The 22,745-nt window shown below is 44.8% G+C and overlaps 1 protein-coding gene across 1 annotated transcript in view; it reads left to right on the top strand.

Moving 5' to 3' along the window:
• The window catches only part of TYR (tyrosinase), a 40,066-nt gene extending 17,682 nt beyond the window's left edge, over positions 1-22,384 (top strand). The window contains exons 4-5 of the mRNA XM_040422640.1: positions 4,677-4,858; positions 21,814-22,384. Coding sequence (XP_040278574.1) covers positions 4,677-4,858; positions 21,814-22,031 — 400 coding nt within the window. The 3' untranslated portion in view covers positions 22,032-22,384. The remainder of the gene's footprint in view (positions 1-4,676; positions 4,859-21,813) is intronic.
• The last annotated feature ends 361 nt before the right edge of the window (positions 22,385-22,745 follow it).

Here is a 22,745-nt window from a genome sequence, read left to right as displayed (position 1 = left end):
AAATACTAGGGTACTATAAAGTAATGACTGGAGGCTCTTTAGGGGACATTATAACACTATATAAAAGGGCCTTATTACTACTGGGGGTACTATGATGGCCATTATTCGGCACACTATGGAGGATACAGCTACTAATGGGCACTCTTGGGGAGCAGTATCCTTATTAGTGGCCTTGTAAGGGGTAGTAATACTCATGAGGTCACTCTGGGAGAGAATTACTACTAGTAAAGTGAATTCTAGAATTTCTGCACTACAGTATTTGGGGGCATTAGGGAGCAGAGTGGGCACAGGAATGGGATTAGCAGCAGGAGAAGACTGTTGGGGCACCATGGTGGGAAGAATGCTGAAAAAAGTGAAGAACCTAAGATGTCTGCAGAGAGGAGAGGTGGCTGAAAGAAGTTGTCATGGGCCTAAATGGACAAGATGCAGAAAGAGAACGTCACCTGTGGTTCACTTGATATATATACTGTAGTAGGAGATATATATATATATATGTGTGAATAGTGCTGTAAACTACTCTATATTTGGTAGTGCTCAATGTAATGTCCATCCAGCAAGTAAATTATGGGGCACATTTATTAAGGCCATAACTTTACACTCTGGTCTTAATAAACCCCTAAACTGGTGGTGGTTCCACTGAAATCATGAAGGAGCACCAGCCTCTTCATAACTTCGGCGGATCCTCCGCCACTTCTAAATGTATCTTACGGTACATTTAGACCTTTTTTTTTTCTACGCCTAAAATGAGCAAAGAAAATGGTAAGAGACGGGCCTGTCCCCTTCCCTGCCCACGCCATTCCCACTTATTTAGACCTGGCATGAGCGGGTAGGAGTTGCAGATTGCGGCACAACTTATTTTGTGAATTTTGCATATATGCATTGGGGTTTTGGCCCAAGATCTTTTGAGATCCTAGCAATGCCCCTGCCTTACTCTGTACTGATGGGGCGAAACCACAAAGCAATTGTCCCTTTTTCCTTTTTGGAAGAGTCTCTTGTTTGGCTGTTATGAGTTTTCTGCTTTCTCGATGAGAACTAATTTCCATATAATTTTTTTTTTCCCATGAAGCATTGCCTCTAAGCAGCTCTCCATAAACCAACTGTCTCCAATAAGAACCGGCGCTCACGACAAATTGGTTAGAAATTTCATAACATTGGCTCTTGACCTTTTTATTAAAACTGTAAAATATTCTGTTTTACTACAACCAAAGTAATAGTATATGAACCTCTTAATGCCGCCAGCTCCTGTACGGTGATAGTCTAACAGTCTTCTCTGTTCCCTGTAAAGCTTAGCTCACTGGCAGAGACTCAATGGGATCCAACAGTGCGATCTAAGAACTGGCAGGACGTTGAGCTTTTTCTGCTGTATTGAAGTGTCTCTTCCGTGTGTACATAAAACATGTCCCCTGCTGATTGTGCGTGATGGTTTCCTAACACGCCGTCCTCCCCGGACCCACGTAGATACAGCTGACAAAATTTCACAAGAGAGACACCAGTTAAAATGGGAATCGTTCCATACTCAAAGAAGCTTGATATGGCGTATAACGAGCGATTAGCAAAGACACTGTTTTCCTATTGGCATTGCTTAGACCGGTTTCTAGTTCCCTCCACAGGGAGCATAAATATGGTTGGAGGCTATAAACCGACCTGCAAGGAGAAAAGACTGAGCAGGTGTGGATTGCAACGATGGTATTTGGCTTTCAAAACTGTCATATGCTTCAAGGACGAAGAGGATTTATCAGTGGGAGAATGCTTTGGAACTGCAGCGAGCCCCTGAGGAGTCTATTTAGAGGATGGGAGTGGTAGTGACCCAGTTGTGTCAGTGTATCCAGGGCTGGTGCAAGGATTTTTGCACACAAGCGAAGCTACATTTCGGCACACCCCCCCCACAACTCGGTGGGGGTGATGTAAAAAGGAGGGCATGATGTGACATAGAGGGGGTTGAAATGTGACATGGAGGGGGGAGAAATGTGATATGGGGGGGATAAATGTGCCATGGAGGGGGAGAAATGTCACATTTCTCCCCCCCCAGTCACATTTCAACCCCCTCCATGGCACATTTATCCCCCCCCATGTCACATCACACCCCCCCCCCCAACATGGCACATTTCCCCCCTCTATTAATGTTGTGTAAAAAATTATGCTCCTCACCTGGGCCTGTTTAAGGACCTTTCCCACTCAGCCAATCAGTGGCTGCAGCTGTGTCATGTGTCAGAACAGTGATTGGCTCAGCAGGAAATCACTGCCCTGACACGTGACACAGCTGAGGCCGGCGGCATGCAAGTGATTAATGAAGAAAAAAAAGTTTCATTTTTCCGCCCCCCCCCCCCCCCCCTTCTCAGCGCCCTAAGGTGGCCGCTTGGTCTGCCTTATTATAGCACAGGGCCTGAGTGTATCCCTCAGGTCGTTGTTCCCTGGGGGTCTGTGCAGTGGGAATGTACTACTGGAGAATGAGGCCAGAGTTGGGGCTCATGCACGTGAACGTTGTTTGGTTCCACATCAGAGTTACATTTTTTTTGCATGATGTAGACTCGAGAATAGGCATTTCTATTATGGGCCACCCGTTCCGTTCCACAAATTGTAGATCCTCAATTTGCAGACCGCAAAACATGGTGCGGTTGTGAGCATAAACCCTTAAACTTCTCTGGCACCAGTAGGGATGATGGAGGCAGGTTGGATAGTGGCAATTTAGCACTTAGGGGGTACCAGCCTAGTAAAGTGATGGTTGTCTTGGCTATAACAGCAGTGTCTTTAATTAGGGCTGAAGCAGTTCACTCTGCTGTCTAGCATCTCAAGGCTTCACTTGAGGACTGAAGAATCTAAAATTTCTCTGGAGAATCGGTAACTGGTGTAGGAGCTCAGACTTGTGCTTCCTCTCCTGGCAGGACCAGCCCACTCCTACCAAGAGTGGAGGAACAGGGTGGTTAGCCCTGGTTAACTTTTGGCATCCATATCCTCTAATGGTATGCATGGCCAGAAACCTACAAAATACCTAACAATGCAAACAATATACAAATGGTAGAACCCCCAGGTCTGGGGTACTATAAAACCATGCCTTTTACAGTGTCTAACAGGCCCACCAAATTCTGAGGATTCTCTGGAGGAGCCAGGCTTTGATACGGAGGCTGTAAACCATCCCATGAGGACAGCTAGGCTAATTGTTGGCTTGTGATTGGCTGAGCAGCCCTGTCCTAGCATTTGTGGCATATCTAACTGGAGGCATGAAGTGAAGAGCGGCCGGGACCAGAGCAGTGTCAGAACAGCAGCAGCAGGGATCCGTGGAGGTGAGCAATGATTCTTCTTTTTTTTTTTTTTCTTTACCCGTTCTGACTTACTATTTTATTTTTTATTTTTAAACTTTTTCCGGGAAAACTATTTTAATCCCTGGACTGTAAAATCCTAAGAAGTTGAGAGAGAACTAAAATCTTTTCAACGTATATAAAAAAAAAGTTAACCTACAATTCACGTATTATACATTATTCGATAATCTCTGCCTACTGTATATTAAAAAACAAAACCTTGTCCTTCACACCCCACATTCCGCTTGTGGAATGGCTTTTTGACTTTCCATTATGAGATGCAATCATGGAGTCCTTTTGAAAGAGTTGATTTGCATTGTTAATATAGGCAATTAGAAGACTGCTTTACGACCTGGAAAAAACAAACTCCTATAGTTATGCAGCCAGCGAGTGTGAAATGTTAAAATGCAGCATCTCATGGTCCCTGCAGGCCATCTGCTGTTGATGGATCCTAAGAATGTCATTGCCAGGTTTTGGTTTGTGAACAGGTACATATAATTTGAATGGGCTGCGGTCTCCCTTCCTGCTCGCTACTGCTGTGTCTATGGTGAGCAGGAAGAGCGAAGGGAGACGGCACATGCGCACTGCGCGCCTTCCCTTCATACAGTTATCGGCGTGGGTGCCGCGTGTCGGACCCTCATTGATCTGATATCGACCTATCCGGAGTATAGGTCATCAATATTAAAAGCCTAGGGAACTCCTTTAAAGGGGTTATCCAGCTCAGGATAGGCTATCACTAGCCGATTGGCAGAGGTCCGACACCCAGCACCACCACTGATCCGCTGTTTGGGTGTAGCTTAGTCCCCAGAAGTCTGCACTGGAACAATACAGTCAACCTTGTAGTGGATGGAGCTTGTTACTACAGCATTCCTCCCATAAAAGTCAATGGAAGCTGGGCTGCAATAATGAGCTCTGTCCGCCACACCACTCGTTCCAGTGTCAACTTCTAGCGACACTCGAACAGCTGATCTGTGGACCTTCACCGACCATTAAAAGCTGGACAACCCCTTCAAAGAGAATCAGTCTGCTCTATAGACATCTCTTAGTAAATACTTGTATCCTAAAAGTTGATAGCTAGCAGTTACCACTTAAGGGGCAAGTGGAAGGGGTAACACCCAGTTGTAACTTTATTCATAAGTTTTCCTGAGTAATAACAGGGGAACAGTACAACAGATTTTCAAGAAAAGATGCTCCAGAATTATTTCATAGGGAATGCAAATATTGACTAAAGCAGACATGGCAGGAGAGTGGACGGGGCCTTATTAAGTCTTTGTCCAACATGGACTGACTCTTTTCAATACAGTACCGTTCATTAGTTCTAAAAGTAGCTTCCCTATAACGGTGTGTGTTATTATAAGTTGTTGTTTTTCTCTTTGTCAGCATATTCGAGCAGTGGCTTAGAAGACATCAACCATCAGTAGATGTTTTTCCAGAAGCCAATGCGCCGATTGGTCATAATCGAGGCTACTACATGGTTCCGTTCATCCCGCTGTATACCAATGGAGAGTTCTTCGCCCCGTCAAGAGATTTGGGTTATGATTACGACTATCTGGCAGAAGCAGGTACTGAGAATTCTGTCGTGGGTCAAATCTACTTGAAAGTGTGTAAACTGAAGTTCTACCAATCAGTCGATGGCGGAACTTCAAAACAGTGCCAATCAATTTATATATTTTTTTAATGCTTTTCCAATAGAAAATTGCTTGAAAATAATTCTCCATACACCTCCGTATCTCTTCCCTACTCCCTTCCCTCATCCAGCCAACCCATCCCTTCCTCTGTACTGATGAGCGGCAAGAACCCTGGAACAGCTGTCTACAGATGGGAGCCTCTGGTTTGGCTGGTATGAGTTAAAGGGGTATTCTCATATCAGAAATTGATGGCATATCACTAGTATGTCGGATAAGTGCAGGTCCCACCTCCTGGCACCCGCTCCCATCTCCAGAATGAGCCCCCAAAGAGAAGGGGAGCACACTGCGCAAGCTCAGCCACCATCCATTGACCACTATGGGAATTCCGAACAGTGAAGTTTTCAAAAATTCGGTTTGGCTGCTTTGCTGAACTTCGATAAGAAATTCGATTTTGTTTTACGAAATAATTTGTAAAAAATTGCATACTATTGTTTTGGAGCGGGCGCAATGAGGTTTTTTTTTTTTTTTTTTAAACTGCCATTTTTTAGGAAAGATTGATTCTTTACCAAGAAGCTTTGTGGAGAACTGAATCTGTCCTGAAATTTGGATCGAAATACATTTAGTTAACTTCGATTCGCTCAACACTAATATCCAAGCACTGGCTTAGTTATTTCTGGCAGTCCTATGGCAGTGAATGGTGTGCGTGGTGTTCTTTCCATTCACCTCTAGGGAATTTGTGAAAATGGCCAAGTGCGCTTGCTCTGCTGTTTTTGGAACTCCTATAGCAGTAAATGGAGAGCACGCCAGGATGTTCTCCTTCACTTCAGGGGTCCTTTCTGGAGATAGGTGCAGGTCTCAGATGTAGGACCTGCACCTATCTGGAATTGATGGCATATTCTAGTGATATGCCATCAATGTCTGAGATGGGAATACCCCCTTTAATGAAGATTACCTGAAGAATAAAATTCCTAAATACCAATGTGTCTCTTCAATGAGAACTAGCACCCCCTGAGGTCTCCACCATGAGCAGGTATCTCCTAGAAGTAGAGACCAGTGGAGCCCCTGCAAGCGTTCGAATGGCAGCAGTGGGAGATCGGTGAGGTATCTCTTTCAGCCCATTTTGAAAAAAAAACTTTATTCCCTCCACCCCTGGTCAATGCCTTAATTTTTTATTTTTTTTTCCTTCCCAATAAATTTGATAAGGCTCCTTTACTTTAGTAAGGTGCCTTGGCTGTGCAGAATACTTTCTTCTAAGGCCTCATGTCTGAATTGCGGCCCACAATTCGCGGATCTGCAAAATACGAACACCTTCCGCGTGCAATCTGCATTTTTCTCTCTCCCATCTCTAGAAATTACTATTCTTGAATAGGACATGTTCTATAATTTGCATAAGTGGGTCCGTGTGCAATCCGTAAAAAATGCTGATCAGACATGCATGCAAAATACAGTTGTGCGCATGAGTTCTAAAAATGATGTGCACCATTAGAAAGCGGATATATGGCGGTTATACATCACCATGATACTGGAATTATTTTTTTCCTTCACCATTTGTTTGTACCTTTTTTTTTTTTTTTTTTTTTTTTTTTTTTTTTTTTTCCATGATGACCAAATAATACCGAGACTAATGGAATACTGTGTGTTCACACTTGGCAGATTTGTTTCAGAAATTTCTGCAACTGTCCCTTTGATCTGACTTGGGGCTTTGCAGACCAATGTACTTGTCACTCGTCAGGATAGGTCTGATCGACAGGGCACTGACACGCGGCACCCCTGCCGATCAGATTTTCGAAGAAGATGAGGCACTCATGCAAGCGCTACTTCTTCATTACACTGCCCATTGTCTTGGGAGTGCAGTGTAATGACAAGTACGCGCTCCACTCACTTATAATTTAACTACGCTACCGCTGCACAGACGACGCATAGTGTAATGACCAGGAAGCTGCGATCACATGGCGCGCCTCCTCCTCTTCAGCAGGGGGTGCCGGGTGTCAGACCCCCACTGATCAGATATTGATGACCTATCCTTTTTATAAGTCATCAATATATATTGGAGGACAACCCCATCAAGGGCCCTGTTTTATTAGGGTTCCATTATTCTCAGAACTTGGGCCCACCGGAGCAGTCAACCCTGAATCCACTTTTTTTTTTTTTTTTTTTTTTTTTTTTTTTTTTTTACTGGTCCTGTTGCACCACACATGTTCAGCCAAAGGGAAAGGTATGGAAGGACACAGTTGTTTACAGATGTGCCTTCACAATGGCAGTGCACATTTTTTTATTTTTTTTCTTCTCCATGATGCAACCCCAAACCATTAAACACATCTCTGCTGTGAACCTTCCCTAAGTATAAGCTGATCAAAAGTTATTCCTTCAGTAGGACCTACAGTGATCAGCTATGATCTGCTGTTTTGGAACTCCTATAGCAGTAAATGGAGAGCATGACCAGGATGTTCTCCTTCACTTCAGGGGTCTATTCTGGAGATGGGTATCTGGCATTGACATTCTAGTGATATGCCTTCAATGTCTGAGATCCAAATACCCCTTTAATATGCATACTTTTTATTTTTTCCCATGGCGCATTGCCTGAAAAATAAAATCTCCATATGCCACCATGTCTCTTCAATGAGAACTAGTACCACCCTGAGGTCTCCACCATGGCCAGTGATTGGATGAGCAGGTATCTTCTGGAAGTAGAGACCAGTGGAGACCCTGCAAGCATTTGAACGGCAGCAGTGGGAGATCGTGAAGTATCGATTTTCTTTCATTCTGCCCATTAAAAAAAAAAGTTAGTAGAGTCCTGCAATATATATTGATGGCCTATCATCAGGATAGGTCACCAATATTTAATTGGTAGGAGTCCAACACCTGGGAATTCTTGGATGGGGCATTTGAGGTTTTGACACATTCAGCTCCTCCACTTCTGCATACAGATTTATTTTTCCCTTTCAAGTTGAACAGTTTTTTACTTGAACTGAACAGTAAGCAGGTAGCTCGCCTTGGAAACCCGCCTGAATTTAATTAAAGCGTTTAGTCTTGTGTATCGTTAAAAGGCCCTTGCAACATTTTAATGAAGCCTCTGTTGATGAAAGCACTCCAGCACATTTTCCACTGAGTTAGAAACTCTTAAGTTGATGGAGAAGAATCACTTGGAGGTTCAGGGGATATTTCACAGGAAGCTTCTCTCCCATTTTATTATATATATTTTGCATATTTTTGGCATGCAAAGGCTTAAAGGGGGGGGGGGGGAGGGGGAGATACCAGCCCTGCATACCCAGGACAATGGTAATTATAGCCACTTTATTCATGGCTAGTTTTATTAGGACCATTAATTCCACAATGCTATAGGCTTCGCAGCAGATTCTGGTTTTTACGTGTCCGTCATCTCAATGAGGCTCTTTCTTGCTGAATATCACTGCCGAGGTTCATTTCATATGCGATTTTGAAGGGAAGAGACATGTCTTATCTAGCTCAAGCATTGCTACAAGGAGACTTGAAACCCTTATAAGAGAAACAAAAATACTGCTCCACAGACTTTTGAAAGCCAAGGTGACATGTTCTTGAAGATGACCGCTGAGCCTTGGAATTGGAAATTTGACCAAGGCATCTCATAGATATAAAATCTGTTTTTGAAGATCTGACAACAGATATTTTTTATGTATTGAATTATCATTTTTACCCTTTTCCTCTGAGGGATGACTCCTTTATATCAGCCAGGATCATAGTTTTTTTTTTTTTTTTTTTTTTTTTTGTTTCTTTAGTCAATAATTATTTGCATTCTGCTGGTAAAATCACTGGAGAAAGAAGAATGAGGTTCACATCTTAGACATAGACTGGTTTAAAAAGAAGTTTTAAAGAGACTATTAATGTAAAATTGGAGACATTGAGCTTAAAAAATGGTGGAGGGGTGCAAGGTCTATTGTCTTCGACTTACGATGCTGCTCGAACACCTTGCCCTAGGCAGTTCTATCAAGCCTAATTGCTTCAGTCATACAAATTGCAATCAACATCTTACCTCCTATATGAGGTCCTTGACCTGTTGATGGTGACTGAAGCAAGAGTCGCCAGTATTTAATGCTGGAGATTTCTTGAACAAGTCATTCTAATAGAAGAAAGTCAGTCTGACTAGCGAAACTTTGTCAATTAAAAAATACAATTCTACCTCAGCCTGGATTAGGGCTAATGCACACTAGTGATGGACGAACATCGTCCGGGACGGTTCGCGAACGCGATCAAATGTTCGTGAACCACAAGTTCGCGGCAGGCCCCATTCACTTTAATGGCAGGCGAACCTGAAAAACTTTCAGGTCATATTTGCAGCCACCAAATACTTACTAGAAGTGCACAAATAGTCCCACAACATGGACAGTGACATACCAGAAGGGGATCAATGACAAATTCCCACAAAAAAAATTGTATTTTAATTGGGGGCCATTTTTATGTGTCTTAAAGGGAAATTCTCCAAAAATGTGTCCTGCAGGAGCCTAGAAAAAAATTTTTAGGCCACGGGAGTACGGGCTTTAAAAATGAGGCATTCACCTGACACAAAAAACAAGTGATTATGTGGCTCGAGGTACATTATGTAGTCAATGGATACAAATTTTACTGTAGCCCACTGGAGTACAGGCCCCAAACATTAGGCATTCATTGTACATAAAAGATCAATTGATTATGTGGCTGGAGGTAAATTAGACAGTCATTGGATAACAATTTTACTGTAGGCCAGTACAAATACATGTCAAATACATATGTTTGTTTAAAAGAACTAAAAATATAAATTTGGATTAAAAACATGGCTAACGAAATCCCCCCCCTCTTGAATAAACACCAAATAGGTGAAATTCGATAACACGTGGTCGTCACAAGTGTTTATATCCTCCGAGGCCCCAACATTAGGCATTCACCGGACAGAAAAGGCCTTTTATGCTGCTGTATTTACATAAGAAAGTTGACCATTATTTGTTCTGGGTGGTGGCGGATATGTGTGGGCTGGCATGAGGAAATTCAATTAAAGGGATTCTGTCACCTCGTTTTAGCTTATAGAGCTGCGGACATGCACAGCTAGATCTCCGCTAGCATGTCCGCAATATACCTGTCCCATAAAGCTGTGTCCTTTTTTATTGTGCTTAAAAAATAATTTTATAGATATGTAAATGACCCTGGTAAGGAGCCCAAGGGGCTGTACTAACCTTCTTGGAGCCCAGCACCGCCTGCGTCCTCTGAATCTCCTCCTTGCTCAGTTAGATTGCACTCGCCTGAGGCTGATGCCAGCACAGGGAAGGAACACTATACCGGCACTGCGCGAGTTCGTGCATCGCGAGATTACGGCAATCTAACTGAGCAAGGAGGAGATTCGGAGGACGCAGGCGGTGCTGGGCTCCTTCACAGGGGCGTGGCTGGGCTCCAAGAAGGTTAGTACAGCCCCTTGGGCTCTTTACCAGGGTCATTTACATATCTATAAAATCATTTTTTAAACACCATAAAAGGACACAGCTTTATGGGACAAATATTTTGCGGACATGCTAGCGGCGATCTAGCCGTGCATGTCCGCAGCTCTATAAGCTAAAACGAGGTGACAGAATCCCTTTTAAATGTGGTAGTCACAGGTGTTGAATTCCTCCGAGATCCATGCCTCATTCATTTTTAGAAATGTGAGAGTCCATTTTTAGAAATGTGAGAGTCCGATAGGCTTGTTCGCTTATCTGTCACTATTTCCCCCCCCCCCTTCCCCTGCGCTGAACGTCCTTTCGGACAGGACACTCGACGACGGGCAAGCCAAGAGTTCCATGGCAAATTGTGCCAGCTCTGGCCACAGGTCAAGCCTGCACACCCAGTAGTCCAGAGGTTCCTCGCTTCTTAGAGCGTCCACATCGGCCGTTAACCTGATTTAGTCGGACACCTGTCGGTCTAGGCATTCCCTGAAGCTGGATCCGGAGGGCGGCTGTTGATGGGTTGGCTGCAAGAATGATCTCCTATCCGAAGTGACCAACACATCTTTAAACCGCCCTCTTCTTGCAGGCGCGGTAGGATTGATACCCACACCTGTTTAGCTGTGGGTGGAAATTCCTCTGCCAGCGCCTGCAAAAGCAGAATGCAGCATCTCTCGCAGCAAAGCCTGGAAATGCTGCATTCTGACAGCCCTCTGTGATGCAGGTAACCTGTCTGCCATTTTGTGATTGCCACCCAGTATTGGTCCTTTCTCTTTATGCTTTTTATACGGGGGTCCCCCTTCAAACACCGGATCATGAAGGCCCCCATTTGCACTAAATTGGAAGTGGAGCGCCCTGGCTCCTGCTCATCGCCCATGAGCATGTCATCCTTGGTCTCCTCCCCCCAGCCACGGACAACACCAGGGATCCCCGAAAAGTTTAAAGCCTGCTCTTCTTGCTCCTCCTCCTCCTCTCCCCCCCCCCCCCCCCCCAGCCACCATCCTCTTCTGACTCCTCTTCAGACTCCTGCAGACTTGTCTCAGATGAATTCTCAGGGGAGGCTACTCCATTCAGCATTGTACTTCCTAATCTTCCAGCTCCTGCTCCTCGACGGCTTGATCAATGACACGACACAATGCACGCTCCAGAAAGAAGGCGTAAGGTACAATGTCACTGATGGCACCCTGGCTGCGACTGACCAGTTTGGTGATCTCATCAAATGGCCGCAGAAGTCTGCATGCATCGCGCATGAGCAGCCACTGGCGCGGTGAAAAGAAACAAAGCTCACCAGAACCTGTCCTGCTGCAGAGTTCGTACAGGTGGTCGTTAACGGCATATTGCTGCTGGAGCAGCCTATCAAGCATATGCAAGGTGGAGTTCCATCGCGTCAGGCAGTCACAAATCAGATGTCTAACGGGCAGGTGGTGTCGCCGCTGAACGTCAGCAAGGCGAGCCATGGCCGTGTAAGATCTTCCTAAATGGCCATAGATTTTCCTGGCCTGCCACAAGACGTCCTGGAGCCCGGGGTATTTGGTAACTAATTGCTGCATGACTAAGTTCAGGATGTGTGCCATGCATGGCACGTGTGTCATTTTGCCCTGTTTCAGTGCACTCAGCAGATTGGCACCATTGTCCCTCACCACTTTACCAACTGTCAAATTGAGCGGGGTTAGCCACTGATCGGCCTGTGACCGCATAGCTGAAAGCCGTGCAGGACCGGTGTGGCTCTTGTCTTCCAGGCGCAACAGCCGCAGCACAGAATGGCAATGTCTCACCTGGCACGTCGAATAGGTTCTGGGGAGCTTGGGGGGTGCAGCGGAGGAGGCGGTAGCAGTGGAAAAGTCGGCTGAGGATGTAGTAGGAGTAGGAGAATAAGGGGCAGGCCTGCATGCAATCCATGGCGGTAATGCCACATCCACACGGGTGCCACGGGTTGCATGCTTGACAGCTGTCAGAAGGTTCACCCGGTGGGCAGTAAAAGTTACAGTATGTACCTGCGGGCTGTGAGCTGTGCGCTGCGATTGGCCAGCGCTGCAGCCTAGGAGAAGGAGACGCCCACAGGACAAGAGAAGACACCGCCTACTATAACTTACAGAGCAAAGGTACCGGAGGGCATAACTGGAGAACGGAGCGGCGCCCGGGGATAGTAAGTGCAGTGAGATCCCCGGGCGCCGCTCTGTCAGCATACTTAGTTCACATTGTTTTTACAAGTGAAAGGTCCTCTTTAACATGGTTTTACATGCACATTTGTGAAGACATAATATAAATTACATCAGATAACAATATACAGGCTCTTAGAAGATAGTAGCGTGGTAGAGGCGTGTAGTAACACAACTCTGGGGTGTTACTATAATATACTTTCTATGTTAGAAAGTATATTATAAGTATATCACACTCCTCTGTGTATCGCACCTATCGATAGCACACCTATACCAGTCCTTTAAAGGGACTTTTGTGGCCCTATTAGCTAGCGTTTGGTGTCCCTAACAGCCTGTCCCTGCTCCACACAGCAACCTCTCCCTACACTGGCAAAACACTGAATGTAAAATGGCTGCCAGATCGGGTTTGTTTATAGGGTAGGGGGTATGTCCATGTGCTGAAACGTCTCAATTGGCTGTCCTGTCCCACCTGATGGATGTGTCATGGGTCAAAGTTCGGCACAATGCAAAAGAATATGGTGCTGGCGGACATTGCCATATGTTCGGCAAACGAGCAAATTTTGCTGCAAAACGACCGCAGGGCGAACCGCAAGGCCATCGCTAATACACACGACAGTAGGGTCGTGGTGCTCTGTTGTGGGTCCCAAATACATTGTGTGCACCCCATGCTGTGGATGTGGACCCATTGAGTTGAAAGGGTCCGCGATCCTTAAGATACGAAGATTGGACTTCACCTATCTTTTGCGGAGCCGAGGCACAGATCGAAGCCCACGGAAGTACTATGAAGTGCTTCTGTGGGCTTTCAGGTCTGTGCCTCTGCACCACAAAAAAGATAGAACATGTATTTTTTGGCCGTATTTTGTGGATCGCGGACCCTTTCAAGTCAATACAGAGTGCACATGGTCTTGCGTTGCCAACTATTTGCCCTTACCTAGGAACTGAATCTAAGTCCAGCAAATTAACCCTATCGCCAATATACAGCTCTTGGGCTCATAGAACGCACAGAAAAATCACATTACTCAGTTAAACAGTGAACCACCGAGTAACTGCAAGAGTAGAAGCTGCTCAGATGAAGTGACAGCAGGTTGTAGGCTCGTCTGAAGAGGTGGGATTTTAGATTGCTTTTGAAAGTTTGGATGGTGAAGTATGTGACACACTGGACTGGCAATTTCCAGAATATGAAGGATGGCGAAATCTTGGAGATGGAGGGAACAGAGAAAGCCTTGTGAGAACTGAAGATTATATTTGGGGAGGTATCAGGAGATTGGGGCAGACATGTATGGACGGGAAAGATTGTGGGAACATATTGAGAGATTAGGCCAGAGATGTAAGGGAGGAGGACTTGTGGAAAGGTATGAAAGATTAGGGCAGAAATGTTTTGGAGGGGACGTGTTTTGGAATGGTATTGGGAGAATAAGGCCTCTTTCACACTGGCGTGTGAGCCCCGCAAAATGCAGGCCGCAATGCACGAGCACAGTCCGTGGGGCAGCCGCAGTGGATCCAGCCATTCCGCAAAAAGATAGGAAATGTCATATCTTTTTGCAGAACGGAAGTATGGGACGAAACCCCACGGAAGCACTCCGTAGGGTTCCGTTCTGCACCATTCTGCATCTCCGGATTTGCGGACCCATTAGAGTGAATGGGTCCACATCCGTGATGCGGAATGCCCACGGAACGGTGCCTGTGTATTGCAGATCCGCAAATGCGGCACATGCCAGTGTGAAAGAGGCCTAAGGCAGAGATGTATGGTGGGAGGCGCTTATGGATGGCCTTGCATGTCTTTATCAGTATCATAAAATACATTCTCTTGGCAGTGGCCAGCCAGTTAGGGGAAAGGGAAAAAAACGTAAGAAAAAAAGACCTGTATAAGGCGCCAATAACCTCAAAAGTAATGGCCTACTTGCGATAAAAATGGTTAATTAAGTGGTAAGTTTGATGCAATTGTTTAAAAACACAACGTTTGTGAAAACGTGCAAAATAACCTTCTCTTTGGCGCCCTGCCTGGATATCCCAGACTCTTTTCACCATAAGGAGTCTGAGTAATCCCCTCTTTTTTCCCTTCGTATCACAATTAGGGGAAAGGCAGGGGAGGACCGAGGTGAGGTAGATTGGCTGGGCAGGTGAGTTGAGGGCGAGTAGGAGGGTTGCAGGTATCAGAGATGGGAGGTTATAGAGACAGAGGTTGATGTTTGTTTTTAAAAAAAAAAAAAAAAAATTTTTCTTCAGGATAGGTCATCAATATCAGATCGTCGGGGGTCCGACACCCGGCACCCCCGCCGATCAGCCGTTTGAAGAGAAGGCGCGCGCCGTGCCAGTGCTGCGTCCTCTGCACTGTTTACCTTCTAGCCGTTGCATCTGCAGCGGTGAGCAGGTGTAATTACACCCAAGCCGTCCCATTCATTTCAGTGGTACGGATCGCTGTATAGGAGCGACCTGTACCACTGAAATAAATAGACGGCTTGGGTGTAATTGCACCTGCTCACCGCTGCAGATGCAACGGCTAGAAGGTAAACAGTGCAGAGGACGCAGCACTGGCACGGCGCGCGCCTTCTCTTCAAACGGCTGATCGGCGGGGGTGCCGGGTGTCGGACCCCCGACGATCTGATATTGATGACCTATCCTGAGGATAGGTCATCAATAAATATAACTTGGACAACCCCTTTAAAGGGAACCTGTCACCGGGATTTTGTGTATAGAGCTGAGGACATGGGTTGCTAGATGGCCTCTAGCACATCCGCAATACCCAGTCCCCATAGCTCTGTGTGCTTTTATTGTGTAAATAACCCGATTTGATAAATATGCAAATTACCCTGAGATGAGTCCTGTCCCTGAGATGAGTCACGTACAGGACTCATCTCAGGTTAATTTGCATATGTATAAAATCAGTTTTTTTTTTACACCATAAAAGCACACAGAGCTATGGGGACTGGATATTGCGGATGTGCTAGCGGCCATCTAGCAACCCATGTCCTCAGCTCTATACACAAAATCCCGGTGACAGGTTCCCTTTAAGCAAGGTTGAAGAAGACTCGAGCAGGTTAAAGAAATGTTTTTGAGGTGGGGGCTGCAGAAGGTGAAGGCTTGGATGTGTAGTCAGAAATTCAAAATCATAGTTTGGCCTCTTAAACACGAACGTTGTGCATCCGTTCCGTGCATTGGGGACTGCAATTGGCGGTCCCCAATGAACGGGCAATGTCCATGCGGCGGCCGGGATAGATTGAGACCCATTCAACTTGAACGGGTCCATGATCTGTCTGCACCGCAAAAAAAATAGAACAAGTTCTATTTATTTATTTTTTGCTGTGCGGAGGCGCGTTCAGAAACCCCACGGGAGCACTCTGTAGTGCTTCCATGGGGTTCCGATCCGTGCTTCCGTTCCGCATCTGATTGGGTCTGCATCCCTGATGCAGAGTGCACACGGGCCGGTGCCCATGTATTGCGGACCCGCCGTATGCGGGATGCAATACGGCCACAGGCACACAACGTTCGTGTGCAAGAGGCCTTTATCTGAAATTGGCAGACTTGTGAGACAGGGAATTTGGAGCCTTTAAGCACATACCTATGGTGAGACGAGGGGTGGGATGAAAGGGAAAAAAAATTATGAATCAAATTTAGGGCTCATGCGCACGACCGTTGGATGTTTTGCTGTCATGGGCATTCTGCATTTTGCGGAATGGAACGTCTGGCCCCTAACAGAACAGTCCTATCCTTGTCTGTAATGCAGACAATAATAGGACATGTTCTATATATTATTATTTTTTTCTTTGGCATCTTCTACATATGAATTTTTCAGCACTTTTACATCTTCAGAATCTGCGAGCATTAGAATATGATCAATGGTGTCGGAGCCGACACAAACGTCCGCACGTAGTAGATCATACGTTATTGATACAACCAGAGGATACATGAGATGTACAACACAGAGTTTTAAGATACCCCGGGGGACCCTATTATGACTGTCTTGGGGGCCACAGATCTCCTGTAAACAAGACGGTCAATAGGAGATGTTTGCATTATTGGACTGTACTGATGGATGAAAGTTTGCTTGACCAAGCAGGAGAATGTGTATTAAAACTCCAACTGGATCGATACCGCGCATTAGCCCTGTCTTAATAATTCATCCCGCAGTTCCTTCCAATGGTATCTTTTAATCCATGACCTTAAATTGGTTGCACCGGTTAATTAATATGAGGTTTGTAGCAGCTGTCAAGTCGACTTGTCCACCTGTAACGATTAGAGAATTAATATAGTATAACTAGCAGAAGGACCCGGCATCGTTCCGGTATATTTCATTTAATGTTTGTGTGTGTCATTAAAAGATATCGACAGTATCCCCATAACAGTGACCTCTACAGCACCCCGCCCCTTTAACAGTAAACTCCACAGTCCCCCACCCCTTAACACTGCCCCCACAGTGCCCCACCACTTTAAAATGGGACCTCCACAGCAGCCCATCCCCTTAACTTTGACCTTCATAGCAGCCCGCCCCTTTAACAGTGAATTTCACAGCATACCACCCCCTTGACAGTGACCTCCTCGGGCTCGCCCCCTTAACAGTGACCTCCACAGTACCCCGCTGCCTTAACAAGGACCTTCAGTGTCTGCCCCTTTAACATTGACCTTCCCCCTTAACAGTAACATCTAAGGTGAATGCTTCTTTAACAGTGACCTCCACAGCGCCCTGCCCCTTTAATGCTAGGGCTATACGGCGACATGTGTCGTGTGACATTTTGTCTCAACAATCTTTATAATGATAGTCTATGGTGTTGCACTGCAACAAGTGACATGCTGCGACACAACAGTTGCAAAAAATCCATCAAAGATGGATTTTTTTGCGACTGTCGCAGTCGCAGCATGTCACTTGTTGCAGTGCAACACCATAGACTATCATTATAAAGATTGATGTCGCGTGACACATGTAGCAGTGTAGTTGTGCCCTATGTGTCGTGCAGCCCTGGCCTAAAACTGACCTACAGCCGTGAATAAAAATGGCTGGGTTGTTATGGAAACCTGGAGTAAAACTGTGTGTATGTGGAGACTAAAGGCCTGCGAGCTTCTATTGGCTGATAAGGGACATGTGACCGTGTGTCTGGCAGTCGGGATGTGAAAAGAGAGACTTGCAGGCTTGTATTGGCTAATGCAGGTAATTTGGGGGGAATATCTCAGGAACAGTACGTCCTAGAGAGCTGAGACCCTCACGATTTCTTTCCAGGTAGCAAGGGATCTTTGAAATCTGTTGCGTTCTTGAGTGATCGTGGAACATACACACGCACACACAGACCTATATGTGTGTATGTGTCTGTACAGTCGGGTCCATAAATATTGAGACATGGACACAATTCTAACATTTTTGGCTCTATACACCACCACATGGATTTGAAATGAAATGAACAAGATGTGATTTAACTGCAGACTGTCAGCTTTAATTTGAGGGTATTTACATCCAAATCAGATGAACGGTGCAGGAATTACAACAGTTTGCATATGTGCCTCCCACTTGTTAAGGGACCAAAAGTAATGGGACAGAATAATAATCATAAATCAAACTTTCACTTTTTAATACTTGGTTGCAAATCCTTTGCAGTCAATTACAGCCTGAAGTCTGGAACGCATAGACATCACCAGACGCTGGGTTTCATCCCTGGTGATGCTCTGCCAGGCCTCGACTGCAACTGTCTTCAGTTCCTGCTTGTTCTTGGGGCATTTTCCCTTCAGTTTTGTCTTCAGCAAGTGAAATGCATGCTCAATCGGATTCAGGTCCGGTGATTGACTTGGCCATTGCAGAACATTCCACTTCTTTCTCCTTAAAAAACTCTTTGGTTGCTTTTGCAGTATGCTTTGGGTCATTGTCCATCTGCACTGTGAAGCGCCGTCCAATGAGTTCTGAAGCATTTGGCTGAATATGAGCAGATAATATTGCCCGAAACACTTCAGAATTCATCCTGCTGCTTTTGTCAGCAGTCACATCATCAATAAATAAAAGAGAACCAGTCCCATTAGCAGCCATACATGCCCACGCCATGACACTACCACCATGCTTCACTGATGAGGTGGTGTGCTTAGAGGGCTTCTGTCACCCCCCAAAAGTCATTTTTCATTTTTGGGATAATTAAAATCCTCATAGTGCGATTATTTAATATATAGTGCTCTTACCTTTTTCTGTGGCTTAGTTTCTTTAAAAACCGCACTTTTATAATATGTTAATTACCTCGCTACCGGAAAGTAGGGCGGTTACTTGCTGGTAGCAGCCGCATCCTCCTTTCAAAAAAACACCCCCTCCTGTTTGATTGACAGGGCCAGCGAGCGCTCTCCTCCTCCGGCTGGCCCTGTCAGCATTTCAAATCCCGCGCCTGCGCCTTACGTGTCTTCGTTCGGCGCAGGTGCTCTGAGAAGGACACTCGCTTCCTCAGTGCGCCTGCGCCGATGACGTCACCTCTAAACTAGTGATGAGCGGGAGGTGCCATATTCGATTTCGCGATATTTCGCGAATATTCGAATAAATATTCTTATTATTTTCGTCGAAATCGAATATTCGTAATTATTTAATTTTCGCGAATAATATGCGATTAAAATAATCGTACGATTTTTTTTTATTTTTTTTTCTGTATAAGGCAATGTTCCTATGACTATGGCTAGGCTAATATGTGTATTTTACGAAATTTCTTAATATTGCTCTAACTTCGTCTTTTAGAATATTACGAATATTCTAAAAGACGAAGTTAGAGCAATATTAAGAAATTTAATAAAATACACATATTAGCCTAGCCATAGAAAAAAAATAAAAAATCATAAGATTAAAATAATCGTACGATTTTTTTTTTTCCCTGAATAAGGCAACGTTCCTATGACTATGGCTAGGCTAACATGTGTATTTTACGAAATTTCTTAATATTGCTCTAACTTCGTCTTTTAGAATATTCGGAATATTACTCTAACTCCGTCTTTTAGAATATTACGAATATTCTAAAAGACGAAGTTAGAGCAATATTAAGAGATTTCGTAAAATACACATATTAGCCTAGCCATAGTCATAGGAAAAAAAAAAAATCATAAGATTAAAATAATTGTACGAATTTTTTTTCGAAAAAAATACGAATATTCGATTTCGCGAATATTTGGAACTATATTTTAAATATTCGCGAAATCTCGAAATTGCGATATTCGAGAAAAAAATTCGAAATTCGAATATTCGCGCTCAACACTACTCTAAACCCGAAAGAGAAGACGTCATCGGCGCAGGCGCACTAAGGAAGTGCTGAGGAAGCGAGCGTCCTTCTCTCAGAGCGCCTGCGCCGAATGAAGACACAATTTCTTCGTTACTTTTACGAATTGATTTGTTACAAAGCGCATTTCTTGTGGGTGCAATGGCAGGGAACGCCAACTGCACCGCTCCCCATCATTGTACCTCTCAGATGCTGCGTTCATAGCGGATAATAAAAAAAATGAAAATAAATTGTACTCTCCTCGTCCATTTGCTCACGACGGGCCGGCACCTGACATCTTGATTGAATAACTGGCGTCAAATCTAGTGCGGGCGTGGTGACGTCCTCTGTCACTCATGCGAGATCTTCAAGCAAGAAGGCGGCAGCCGGCTTGTCGCAAGCAAATAGAGGAGGTAAGTAGGATTTTTTTTTTTTTTTTTGTTCTACACTATTTCTGTTAAAATCGATTCACTACCACGAGGAAATTCGGCTTTGCGGCTAATCGAATTTATCCTGAAATTCGCTCAACACTAATTATAGGGGTTGGCCAGGTTTAGAAAAACATGGCTGCTTTGTAGCAAAAAATGGCGCCACACCTGTCCACAGGTTGTGTATAGTATTGCAGCTCAGCCACAATCCCCTTTATGGACTTCAACTGCCAGACACAACCCATGGTGTGGTGCTGGCCTCTGTGTTCATCTAATTCTCTACTCTTCCCCCCCCCCCCCTCCCAATTCATTGAGAATAGTAAAATGTATTTATTTTTATATATATATATATATATATGTATGTATGTATGTATGTATGTATATATGTATGTATGTATGTATATGTGTCTCGCTAACTTGTATTAAATTAGATTTTATGCTATATTTCACAAATGTATAAGCCAATAGGCGCTTGCAGCTTCAATCACGTTCTACCTGCCATTCGCAGTCACATGACCCTTTTTATCCGATAGAAACTCGCAGGTTATTCAGTCTTGACACAGTTACACCAGGTTTCCATAACTCAGCAATTTGTATTTACTGTTACAGGCCACTGTTAAGGGGGCAATGTGATGTGGAGGTCTTATATTAAGGGGGTGTGGTGCAGTGGGGGTTACACTCAAAGGGGAGGGGCTCTGTGCAGGTCCATGTTAAGGTGGTGGACCGCTGTTTAGGGCACTGTGGGGGAGGGCACTGTTAAGCGGGCGGGCCGCTTTGGAGGTCACTTAAGAGGGTGGAACGCTGTGGAGGTCACTGTTAAGGGGGCGTGCCACTGTTAAGGGGGGAAGGGCGCTGTAGAGGCTACTTTAAGGAGGTGGGACATTGTGGGATGACTTAAGGGTAGGGCACTGTGGATGTCACAGTTAAGGGTTCTGTGTAGGGTCAGTGGTAAGTGGATGGGCTGCTGTGGAGAACACTGTTATGGGGGCAGGGAGCTGTGTAGGTCACTATTAGGGGAGGAGTGATATAAAGGTCACTGTTATGGGGAACACTGGATATCTTAACCTCACACGCAAACATTAAGTGAAATAGATTAGATATACCCGTGTGAAGCCGTATATATTAGCAGAAATCGCACAGGTAGGTAGATTTCATCTATTTCATTTAAAGTTTCTATGTGTCGTTAAAAGATATTGACAGTTTCCCCCATAACAATGACCTCTGCCCGCCCCTTAACGATGACCTCCACAGTGCCCTCCCCTTTAACAGTGACTTTCACAGTGACCGCCCCTTTAACAGGGACCTTCATAGCGCCGGCCCATTTAATAACAGTGACCTCCTCCATTGTTATGGAAACCTGGAGTAAACAGTGTTTATGGCAGTTAGGATTTGAAGAGAGAGACTTGCAGGCTTGTATTGGGGGGGCTAATTTTTTGGGAATATCTCAGGAACAGTACGTCCTAGAGCTGAGACCCGGTCTAAAACTTTCCCGGACACCTGATGTGCCTATGTGAAGATCTGTCCAGTTGTTTGGTCGCGCATAAAGGACAGACAGAAACTAATTTTAATATATATGCGATAGAGATATATAATCCTATCTTTTATTTTTTATTTTTTGTAAACTCTAAGAAAATCTTTCAGTTCTTGTTAACACCTTTTTCATTTACCCCTTTTTAGACTCCATTGAAGATTTCTTGTCGCGTTATCTGGAAGAGGCCAGACAAATTTGGCAGTGGCTTGTAGGAGCGGCAGTGGTCGGGGGTCTGATTACAGCTGTGATTGCATCGATTGTGAGCTTGGCGTGCCGACGGAAGAAGAGAGCGGTGTCGGAGGAGGCTCAGCCTCTCCTCATGGAGGCTGAAGACTATCAGAGCACTTACCAGTCCAATCTATGATGCAAGAGCAGCAGCTAAACCTGAAGCTTATTACACATCATTTTAAATGGGACTTTCCTTCCCGTACGATAATATGTGTAAAAATGTGTACACAGCTCCAGGTACCTGAGAGGGGTGACACCCAAGATGCGGGACTTCTTTTTTTTCTACAGGATTTTAAAATTAACCCTTTTTATTTTCAGCAGAATTGTTCCTCTGCTTGTACAGGGAAGGGTTAGTAATGTGCACGTCAGCATGTACTTTCGAAAGATATATACTGTTGAGTGCGACATGTCCCGCATACATTTATTATATGTCATTATATGTCATATATGTCAACTGTCATTTATTGTCTAAATGCCCATACAGTTAAAAGGGAGAAATCTAGTGGTGTTTGTGTTTTTTTTTATTTTTATTTTATTATTATTTTTTATTTATACTATGTCCATGTTTAAGCCCACCCTCCATATCCATATACAGAGGTAAATCTGCTGCGAATTTTGTGGATCAGATGTACACAAATATAACTGTAATGGTTCCCACTATGTGCAAGAATATAACTAATATAATACTGCAGTGGCTGGGTTTGGGGTGGCCCCATCGGTACGCAGGGTCCCCCGGACACCGTCAAGGTGTCACCACATGTTGTTGCTCTCGGGAAGGGATCATAAGGCGTTGTGCACCCCAATGGGAAATAAGTCCAGAAAGTCAGGGTCTGCAGTAAACCAGGGTGTT

The sequence above is a fragment of the Bufo bufo genome, chromosome 3 (genome assembly GCF_905171765.1).
Source record: "Bufo bufo chromosome 3, aBufBuf1.1, whole genome shotgun sequence".
In the NCBI taxonomy this organism is placed as follows: Eukaryota; Metazoa; Chordata; class Amphibia; order Anura; family Bufonidae; genus Bufo; species Bufo bufo.
The sequence above is the reverse complement of the archived record's forward strand: the minus strand, read 5'-3'. Positions and strand labels throughout refer to the sequence as shown.